Source organism: Annulohypoxylon truncatum, assembly GCF_022578515.1.
Source record: "Annulohypoxylon truncatum strain CBS 140777 unplaced genomic scaffold F4807scaffold_9, whole genome shotgun sequence".
Taxonomy (NCBI): Eukaryota; Fungi; Ascomycota; class Sordariomycetes; order Xylariales; family Hypoxylaceae; genus Annulohypoxylon; species Annulohypoxylon truncatum.
The window spans coordinates 512,363-523,754 of NW_025953795.1; the positions used below are offsets into that span (position 1 = coordinate 512,363).

At 50.2% G+C, this 11,392-nt stretch overlaps 2 protein-coding genes across 2 annotated transcripts; one reads left to right on the forward strand and one right to left on the reverse strand.

Moving 5' to 3' along the window:
• Positions 1-257: 257 nt before the first annotated feature.
• Positions 258-3,038, reverse strand: F4807DRAFT_395650 (uncharacterized protein). Its single transcript, XM_047995947.1, has 2 exons — positions 2,018-3,038; positions 258-1,969 (listed from the first exon to the last, which is right to left on the reverse strand). The coding sequence occupies exons 1-2, from the start codon at positions 2,956-2,958 to the stop codon at positions 415-417; spliced, it is 2,496 nt and encodes an 831-aa protein (XP_047856114.1). The 5' UTR covers positions 2,959-3,038; the 3' UTR covers positions 258-414.
• A 5,048-nt stretch (positions 3,039-8,086) lies between these two features.
• On the forward strand, positions 8,087-10,885 carry F4807DRAFT_395782 (uncharacterized protein). Its single transcript, XM_047995948.1, has one exon. It carries the CDS (start codon positions 8,275-8,277, stop codon positions 10,606-10,608), a length of 2,334 nt encoding a protein of 777 aa, XP_047856115.1. The 5' UTR covers positions 8,087-8,274; the 3' UTR covers positions 10,609-10,885.
• Positions 10,886-11,392: the final 507 nt, after the last annotated feature.

Genomic DNA, 11,392 nt, shown 5'->3' on the forward strand with positions numbered 1-11,392 from the left:
CACTAAATCATCCCACCCACCTTTTTCATCGTGTCCTCGCACCCGTACCCGCACCCGCACTCGCTGTCCAACAGTAAATAAGATATATGGCGTTATATAATATGATATAATGCGATATAACAGCGGAAGAAACGCCGAGCAATGGTAAACAAACGCGCCGAGCCAGAACCGAAAAAGCCAAACCCAAAACTGTTAACCTAGAGAGATAGAACCACACCTATCCAAAAACGTCGAGAACGCGCCGCGCAGAAAGGCGGTGGGGGTATATATAACCAATACGACCACTCCCATTCTCTCACTACCTAGGTAGGTAGGTAGATAGGTATTATCCAATTATCGCCGAATCCCAAACCCGAAAAAAAATACAAGTTACTCAAACAGAACCCGTCAAACCCATGCCATCCATACACACGCTCAGACATACGTTTTCCCCGCATCAACACACCCGACGCCATCAGCAGAGAACCCGCAACGTCCAGGCCGACCGCTGGTCCCCTCCTCCACGACGCCCCAGGCTATAGATCTCAGCCAGGGCTCGCCGGTAGGGACGGCGGCGGCGGTCTCTTCGGGAGCCAGTTGACCCGGGGGCACGATATCGTGATGGTGGCACTTGGCGCTGATAACTGCGCTGCAGGCGCCGCCGCGCAGGACCAGCGGGTTTCCCGTGACTTCGCCGGACGCGAGGGAAGCCGCTTGCGTGCGGCGGCAGCCTAGGGCTAGCACGGCGAGGATGAGCGCGGTTAGGAGCGCGAGGAGGGAGAGCAGGGCTTGCGTGCTGAAGGATACGGCTACGACGTCCGCGGTGTTCGGCGGGTGCTGGGGCGGGACGGAAGGCGTGGTTGAGGTTGAGGATGGAGGGAGGAATTTCACGGTGCCAGGGAACACGGCCTGGCTGAGGGAGAAGCCCATCGCTGCGAACCAGGCGAGGAGGGCCCAGGAGACGGGGCGCGGGAGCGTGAGGAACAGGCTCGTTGTCTGTTCGCCGGCGGGTTGGGAGGAGACGCGTAGGGAGCGCGGGGAGAGCGCGAAGAGGGAGAGTTCGTAAGAGAGGAAGTATGTCGTTAGGTGCGCGTTTATCACTAGGTATAGGACGGAGAGGAGGAGCTGTGGTAATGCGGTGAGGAGCGCCATCTGCGCTGTGCTGATGGTCGAGGGCAGTGAAAAGCTGAACTGAGACGTCGCGACGCCGAAGAGGGTGAGAGGATCGTCGAGGTGTCCGCTGATCATGAGACCAAGCGCGACGGCGGTTGGAGCGCCAATAGCGGTCCACGAGAAGAACGTTAAGGCCCAGCGAGGGAGCGACGGGGTCTGGAACCAGTAGTGGGTAGCCGGGAAGAAATATTGCGCCTCGCTAAAAGCCCAATGTCCTTGTCGGACATCCTTTTTAGTCAGTAAGGCGGCATTTGCTGTCGTCGGGTCCGGATGGCGGAGGAACGAGCGAATCGCATCGCCCAGTGTTACGAGGGGTGCGAAAGAGGATCTCGCGAGAATTACCGCCATCGAAATGAGGGTTGCGAGGTTAAGTAATGCGGCGATGCCCAGGAGGGGGCCGTTAAGGTTGACACTGCAAGTCTGCGGCACACTTGTGCGCGCGAGACAATATTGAACTTTTGAGCCGTCCGGGGCTGTGATGTCGTTGTTTGAAGCGAAAGTAGTTAGTTGAGTGCCGGACTCGCTGGTCCAAATGAGAGAATTGTCGGTAGAAGTCGAGTCTGTGATAAGCAAAACTGCGTTAAACGAAGGTTGGAAAATGCCGCTAAATTGTTGCAGGCAAGTTGTTGAAGTAATGTTAGTCATCTCACCAGCTTGGCTGGCGGAGTCCTGGAGGCTAATTATATCGAGGTCTGAGAGATCGCCCTCATTGATCTTAGTGTCAATGGTGAAAGGAGCGTGGTCGAGAAACGATTGTGTTACGAATAATACATCGTAGTTAACTATATTTCGAGTCGTGAAAATTACTGCATTATATCTGTATACCGTCAGCATGAGTAGATTCGCTTCGAATAAGTCCACCTACATTACTTGACTAGCCACTGCAGATAGCAAGACGATCACAGCAACTACTACTCGAAAACTCGAGATATGCTTGAAATTGCGTATTGATGGTATACCGACGTCAAGCCAACGCTTATTTTCATGCGCAACGGTTACCTCTCGTCTGGTCGGGCTCGAGAGGATCTGGAAGACATAGTTGGCTCCAGAGAGAATGGCGATACCGCAGACGCTAACAACGATATGGATCCCATAGTTAATATGATCGGCCGTTGTGCAGTCGCCCGTATAGATAGCCGATTCCCCTGAAAGCAGTTTGGCCTCGGCGATGACCAATATTAAGCAGATGATTCCAGCAAGTAGGATTATGAATGATATTAAGCAGTTGAATATAACACCACCTCTCCATCCGGTTATGTGTCTCCGTAGGCCACTTTTCCGACTCCAGCTACTAAACGTATTTAGATCACGAGTGGCATCTGCGCTTTGCGAATAATGGTGACCATATTCGATAGGAAATGATGCGAACGTTTCTCGATGCGGAGTAACTTCGACGCCGTGCTGACCCCATTTTTTTCGCTCCTTTTTCATCGCCAAAGTCTCGGGCGTTTCTCCTCTTATAAAGTTGACAACATAATCTGGAACAATACTCCTATCGATACTCGCTGTGTCGTCGTGAGGACGAAAGAAAGTACGGGGTTGCCAAGTCCGTAATGTGAAGTGGCTCGACCTCGTCGTTGAAAGAGCTTCCGAGGTGGTATGTCGATGGAAAGGCCACGCAAACGAATTTTGTCTCGAGGATGGTCCTGACTTTGACGAGGTGTACATCTGACTCCGTTCGGCCCCTTCTTCGTCTGGTAGATCACCGAGGCGAATATGATCACGCCGCAAACTACCTGCCCAGATGCTTGGCCTTCTGGACGACTCCATCATCGACGTATGCGTATCCGACCTTTTACGACCCATGGTTGCTGTGTAATTTTACAACAATCCCATCCCTCAAGAAGAATATTACCAGTTTCCAGACTCGCAAGGCATATGAATGGGAAACAAGAAAAGAACGGAAACCGGGAAGAAGAAACGAATGTAAACGACCGCAACAGCGGGAAGCCGGGATGGAAGAAGATCAGCTAAGATCGAGAATCATAGAAGTGCAGGGCCTCTCAGCTCTTTTGTATGGAGGTAGAGCTGACACCCAGACCCCTCTTCCTCCGTGATCATCCCGGCCCTGTCCATGATTGGGCATGGGCATGGGAGCATGGCTCAACGGAGAGGGACGGGATGGACAGGGCAAGTGGTTGTACACGAGCCGCTCCGGGATAGCTAGCCCAGGGTGCATCGAGTGTGACTGGGGTCTGCATAGTCCCTCAATTTATTTTGTACCGGAGCCAATCAGCAAGGGGTGTTTCAAGCAGCTAGATCTAGACTGGGTTTTTGCATTGAGACACCATTGAATGAGCGTTATGCCTTGCTAAAGCACTTGCTACATGGATATTCAGGTAGTCGTCGTCTAGAGTTCTAAACATGGCAGAAATACGAAGGCAACTCTCATAGGCGTGATAGTGTGATATTCAATTCTCCGAATGTGTAGGAGAGCTGCGCCTCTACTTCGCTTTGAAGTCCTTAAGAGATCATAGCGGTATACACTTGGCGTAAAATGCTTAGGTGCTGGCCTAGTTACGAAGAGTCGATCGATAGATCCCAGAGAAAATCAATGGGTGCTACTTCGTACAGCTTTAAACGATCTCGATATGTTTCCATGGGTCGAATTCCCCGAATGGCATTCTCTGAGGACATTTTGCGTCTTGCTACATCGCTAAGAACGCGTAGCTTGCCCATGTTTCTAAGAAGCTTCTTCAATACACAGTACTGACTCTTTTCTTGGCAGAGCCGCACCATGCCCGAGTTCGCAAAGGGGCCGACTCGGAAAGACGAATATTATGCAAGAACAAGAATATGCAAAGGGCATCTACTTTAGATTGCCCTTGGTATATAGTGCAGAAGCAGAAAAAGTGATAGGTTCGAGATGTGATGATATCACATACAGGTTTGTTAGGTCAGGACAGTGACCTATCTATTCCTTCCAACACATCACTCGCTCGACTTGTGACGAACTGCCTCGTGCTGACGTGGGATTGGTGTGCGTGGAAAGAAGAAATGTTGATGCCATGGGTACCTAGGTACCTAGGTAGGGATGCTAGACAGCAGGGCTATGCGGGCGTTTCAGCCCTTGACAGCCCTTGAGCGAAATAGAATGAGGGCCAGCTGGGAGCCCACTATATCGTCCGACCTTGCTGCACTCACAGCTTCTTGACAAGGCTCACCTTGTCGTACAATAAACGAAAAGGGGGATAAGTGAGAAAATAGTTCAAATATCCCTTTCATCTCCCGCAGACCGTGGAGTCTTGTCTTTTTGATGTTTCTTCAACGATGCAGCGTTGCGAGAATGGTGAACATGGTCAGCATGTTTTCCGTCTAGTACGGAGTCGTACCTAGGTGATAATCTGCACTTGACCGCTGATATCATGTTCTATTCTCGTAGGATGCGCTTATGTATGTAAATGCATATTCTTTGTGGGCAGAAGGAATTATCGCTATCGCATGTGTCGATCTCTGATTCGAGATGGTGTGGGCGAGTGATTTTGAATTCTAGTGGTTCGGAGTTCCACTTTCACAACGTTTCAGAAGCACTACGAAAGTGCTGTGCGACCGTCCAATGCGCCGGACTTCATCCGATATGTATACGCGGACAGTCCCACTTATCGGCCTAACTAAGATATTTCAATGAATAATTCGCTAAAGCAACTTGTAAGTAGCTTGCGCATCTTGCCTTGGTATTAGAGCCTCAACTTTGAGCAATGAGCCGGGTTCTGACTGTTATATTGAGAGTTGAAATCTAACGAAGTCACTCCAAGGGAAGTGATGATAAATTGATAAGCCAACGATAAGGAATTGGTGGCCCTCACCAGACAAACACTATCGCTTAGACAACAAACACTCCTCTAAATAATATCATCGTCCTAATGAAGGCACAGAAACCTTCGTCTGTTTTTCATCTGTTCGAAAAGAGAAAATGGTTTCAACAACATAAACCAAAAATTTCTTCCCTTCACAACCTTTCGCTCCCTTATCAGACCATGCCCTATATCACGCTAACTCGCTCGGCAGACGTCCGATATAAAACAACCTCATCGTCTTGCTCTAAGATGTTGAGAATAGATATATCGATATGTGGGTTCGCGTCCAGCTTTCCTTAATTCGACATCCGTAGAGTAGATCCACTTCTGCTTGATTTTGAATCATCATCGTCTTCATTATATCTAGGTACATACCTACGACAATAGCTACAAGCTTCCCTTCGGGAATGAAAACAGACCGGTGGTCGACGACAAATATCCATACGAGCATTGGAGCCCCAGAAGAAATCCATGGATGCTGTCCCTTTCGAGAGGCGGCATCAAGCTGACCGTGGCAGCTTACGCAGAGCACGAGACAGGCGAGTATGACATAGAGGGACATCGACATTTTATTAGGTTCCTACGAAATGTGGCAACAAGACTTAAGGAGCTAGCTATCGCCTCGCGCTCTCTGTTGGCGACCAAGAGCCATAGAAAGTCCCCGACCAGCTCTTTTCACAAGCCTAAAGTTTCATCAACAAGCCAATGTCTAACACCTATAGCTACGCAATATGATGTTATGGCTACGACTATGCCTTTCGCAATTTCTGTTAGTAGTACACCCTGTGTTTACAAGAGATTGTTCCCAGAGAAATAAGGGGTAGTTGAGCAGAACCGTCGATAATCACTTTATGATTAAGAAGCGATATGCTAATTAGTATGGCGTGCTTTAGAGGAGAAAGGACCTACTCAGCTAGAGTCTACACTTCGATATTCCCAACCAGACAACTGAGATAAGATCATCCGATGCCGTCGCATCATAGCCTAGAGGATGGAAATACCGATCACCTCGTAGTGTTTGGACGGATAGCAAACTATCGTTCAAGGCTGCCCTCCCAAAGAGAAATGAGATCATGGGTTAATGGGATGTCAAAAACAGTATTCATAAATCGGATCACTTCATTAAGTACCATTCATGTGTCTGAGCTGTGGTTTTTGAGCGACTTCGCAAAGGACGATATAATAAGGACTGACAGGCATTTCCCACAACCCTCTAAGAGAACGATCCAATCCGAAGTTCCAATGCTGGGCGCCACAGCCGATGCCAAGATTTAGCATTGCTCTTTGCAACATTACCAGCCTACATATTCAGGCATTCAGCCACGAGGATCTAGCCAAGTTTACCGGCGTTGAAGGTGTATGCGATGAACTAGACCTTCGTGTATATTAGTTGCCACACAAGACGGCTATGAGAATGTGAAGAGCCCCGAGCAAGGGAGACAAACGCCAATCAACTATGAACTAGGTTAGATGACCCTGCATCTCCTACCTCAATATCTCGCAGTTCGGATAAGGATGCTTCATCTATATTTGCCGATTTACGTACTAGTTACTTAGTATACCTATCTACCCCTTGTGCGATAGCGCTGTGCCGAGAGTTTGTGACTGAGGCTGTGACACCAAATAGCCACTAAAGTCGAAAGCCAGTCTGGTTTCATCTGTTCTATGGATATTCTATAACGATTCAATGGACTCCATGAACAGATATCGAAAGTGGCGACATTTATGGCGATAGTGATTCGTCGGAAGAGGTCTAACGGCCTCCTGCATCACATAGATGTTTCTGGATCAAAGAGGATAGGTCGGGGGCGGCCGGGATTTCCGTCATTCTAGCCTACCTGGACTCAAGTCCCGATCAAAATGTTTCGAAACAGATCGACCGGGACAAGACGTTCAACGCGATCATACCAGGATCTTGGTGGGTGGGTGCCGGTCCTGGGTTGGGGTATCTGTTGACGCGAACTTTGTGCTTCTGATCATCCGCCCTCCACCCGTCGCATTAAGACCGCGTCTTAAGTCGCTTTTGTGCAGTAGTATAATATCATTCCAGCCATACCTAACCGATATCACTAGGTTTTATAGGGATCGAAAGTATAATATAAATTTTGAAAGTTGACTGGATGATATGCCCATCGTCTCCATGAAGATCGAAAAGTCATTGCTCCTCGTTGCTCGCGTCTCTCCGCAAATGGAGATGGCTTCCTGTCTGGGGCGCCTATGTGCTTTATATGAATGGGAGAACACTGAGTACATATGGACGAGGAAGCTTCGCTTCTATTTCGTGTTAAATTCGCGCCTGCAGCAACAGCTCGTGCAGCTTGTGGAAGTTCAAGCGCGATAGACACAAGAGTCACCAGCCACTGAATTTAATCGGCTGCAAGCCTCATTGGCTGCCACAAAATGCCAAGCCTCGTAGAGGCTTTTTGCGCCCCCTCGCGCCCCACCTGTCGTCCGTTTCCTTCCTTTACCCCCTGTCGCACGGCGCTTTTCTCCTCCCTCTCTTTGCCTTTCTTTGCTCCCCCACAATGTTTCAACTTCCCTCACTGGCTGATAGGAGCGGGACGGTGAGACAGTTGCAGTAGTCTTGCATCGAACACCATGCAGGTCCCTCTGAAATCGGCCACTCATCGCTCGCATCGCGGTCTATTTTAACTGTCGCGTCTGCTATTTGGTCTTTCCTTCGACTTTCCTGCGCTTCTCGCTTGCATGGCGACTTGCCCGACTTGCAGATGAGCGGACGCACTAAAATCGTGACAATGACTCACCTACCAACCATTCTCGATCTGTCAGAATATTCTGATGTCGAGCAAAGATCTGGTAGACACGGGAGACATGGGAGGGGACTATACTGTAGAACGTGGGAGGCGGGTCTCGATGTCTGTATAGAGCCGGGGAGAGGGCGCCCAGCAGGTATAACATGTGTCTCCGGCCTTCGCGGACCCGGCTGACATGCGAACGGGTTTTCTTTCCTCAAAACCAGATGTCATTGTTTCATTGATCGTCTTGTTTCTGACTGAATCATATTGTTGTTACTACTGCAAGCAAGACTGCAGATTAACGGTATCGCATGAACTGCGAATAACCTCACTTTAGCGTCTTGTACCTGCAGCGCGGCTCTATTATCAACTAGTTATTCCAACCTTATCAATATTTATCCCACAGTTATCGAAGATATACAGAGATATCCCTAACCTTGACCAGACTTTGTTGACGCCAGTTTAACTGTCCACATCGCCTTCGTGACCATAGGCAGTCCACCATTTGGACTTCTCTCAAACAAACACCACAATCTCGACAAGATTTGCCCTAGCGACATGCGAGAGCTATGGCAACAGGACCGCAAGCATTCTATTGCCTGTGGCAGAAAGAGCAGATCCGCGAGAGGCTCTTCGAATTACTATCAAACCAAGACATCTGCAATATCCGCCTCGCATCTTCGGCATGTTGCAACCTCGTTACTAAACGGCTTTTCTTACGAACCCACCTGACTTTCACGGCGCAAACTTTCACTCGGCAGAGTAGGATTGAGGCGTTGTCGAGAGTAGGGCAGCATATAGAACATCTCACCTTTTATTTTCCACATTCCGATGCAACCTTCTTACCCCCGCTGATTCACCCCGAAAGTGGGCGTGAAATTAGCTTCCTTTACAAGCCTCACACTTCAATGGCATCAGTTCTAGAGAGGCCCAAATTCGCCAATTCGGCGCTCGGTGAGATCCTCACGGAACAATACCCGCCATTGTTCCACGCCGCATCTAATGTGCCGTCCTTCATCAATGCTATGAAGTACCTGCCAAATATGAGGCACCTTACTATAAAAACACCAGGCCAAGACCCAAGGGAGAGATATCGAAGGGATATTGTCGACTACGCACTTATCAGCCTGCGGATCTCACTGGAGAGGGCACCGATGAGGAAGCTTACAAAGCTTTCGTTATCATCGGTCCACCCATCTGCCTTCATTTATTTGCGACATGTCATAGGCTTTGGTTGTCTACCATCAGCAGCTCGACGGTGGAGACAAATCCGAAAGCTATATATTACCGCTGAGTCGTGGGATTTCTACGGTCCTTCGCCTGGGCTTGATCATTTAAAGATGATCGACGACTATATCCGGGATTTTTCAAACAGCCTAGAGAAGTTAACATTTACTTGGCTGGGCCAAAGGGGACCATGCCCACTGTCATTGGCGGCCGACCCATTGTTTGCGCCGCCTCGGAGTTCGCAAAAGCTGTTCCATGAAGTCACCTCGCCCATGTCACCCTTACCACCACCGCCTCTGAGGAAGCCCATCGTCTTCCGAAAATTGCGTTACATGGCAATCCGGAACTCCACAATGAACTCGCCACAAGTAGCTTCCTTAGTCGCGACGCATCAACATAGCGTCCGTGAGTTCGACTTCGAAAATACCGTTTTAATCAATGATGGTAGCTGGGACGATGCATTAGCACCTTTAATGGACAATACTTCTCGTAGCGGCCGTTGGACTAGGCATTCAATGGCAACTATTTCTGAGGAAGTCGCAAGTATTCATTCCGAGGACGTAGATGACGAGTTGTCAGAGGACTCGCCTGCTGTTTCCGCGGTATCTCAGGAGCTTCTGGATCTCGACCTAAACGGAGGCGAACGCGAGGAACACGAGGAACACGAGGAAGATGAACCACTAAACCAGGAAGAAGATCTTCTTGACCTGCCTTCGGATCTGGAGGCTGCCCGACAAGCTAGTATCTCGTTTCCGAACAAGCTTAAGAAGCGTCGCGTCACGAAGAGGCGCCGCAGAAAGAAGCCTAAACATGATCATACAGACGATGAGCAGGAACATCGTGAGCGGCATCATCGTCGGCAACTTTCCGATGATTCTATAGACCAGCCCAGCTATGAGCATCGCCGTCACCGCCGCCGGCATCCGAAGACCAAGGAACATCCGGAGGAGCAGCTGGAAATCCATCCTCGTAATCATAGCTACCGGCCCTCCGTCGAATCGTTCACTCGGCCCCAGGAGCCTCCACGGTTATCCGTCTCGTCTCAGTCCTCTCGCCCGCGATTATTCGGCGAGGTGAACAGCGTGTGCTCCACCTCGTCGCGGCGGCTCTTCGGCGAAGTCTCGCAACTCTCCAACCCGGGTTCGGAGCCCGAGCTCACCAACTCGCCCATCGACGAGTCGGACTCCGTCGTCGACGAATACTTCCGCCCCAGCACCCCCACCACCACGACTCCTACCATGGACATCTCAGCCCCCATCCTCAACACCGCGCCTAGCATGCCCATCCTCCTTTCACCCACCGTCTACGACCCGACCGCGGAGCTCTGCTCCGAGATCACGGCCGTGCAGCGCGACATCGAGGCGGAAGAAGCTCAAAGGCTGGTCGCTCAAGATACCGAGATGCAGACTAGCGCCCTAAAGAGGGCTAAGGAGCTCGTGCTCAGTCGTCTGGGCAGCCAGTTCTCGAGCGGCGCGAGTAGTTACTACAGTAAGAAGAGCTCCGGCGCCGGTTCGCGGAAGGAGAGCTTCGGCTCTGGAAGCTTCCTTAGCGGCGCGAGGTTTCGCGAGGGTCTTTTTGGCAGGAGTGTCCATACTCCTCCGGTTGTGAGCGGGGCGCTGCAGCCGGGGAGGGATCATGGGAGTATGGATGTGCCGATTTTGTTTAGTCGGGGGTGATGAGGATGGTGGTGGTGGTGGTGGTGGTGGTGGTGGTGATGTGTATGATGATGAGTTTTACGAAAAAGGGGGTGAGGTATGAAAAGTATGAGATGTGATGTGTTATGACTTGTAATGACTAGATTTATTTCTCACGATCGCTATGAATGAACATTACATTCTTTTTTGTACATCTTTAAAAATATATCTAGCTATTTATATCTTACTTTTGATACGGTGTCTCTCATGTCTTGAGCCAAAATACCTCTTTACATTAAGGGCGTACCTCCCTAAGTGCCTACCAACCTTTTCCCTTAGTTAGGTACTTACCTACGCAGACCCTTCGGTAGTGGGTCTACCAATAACGTCCTTCCTCAGTACATTCGGGCCCGCCTTGCTCGCAGTGTACACGGTCCTCCTTCTCATCAGTCCGCATGCGAAGCCCCTCATCGCCGATGCCACGGGTCCCCGTAGATAGGGAGCTGTGCCTGGTGAGACTGTCGATATTGATGTGGTGTCCTACCACTTAGGTGAGGTTGCGGCGGACATCGATCTTGTACCCGGCTCCGCGGTGTATGGCGATGGCGGTCCAGGCATATGCGGGCCACAGCAATGGGCCGGATGGCGACAGGGGAACGGGGGTTTGTAATGTACAATCTGCACTGGCTGCATCGTCGCATGACTTACTGCAGCGGATACGGGAGGGTTTGCTGAAGCAGGTTGTGGATAGGATTTTGATTCCTATGGAAGGGCATATCATAGGCGCTTGGAACAGGAGAATCGGTTGCAATCTAAGATGTGAATG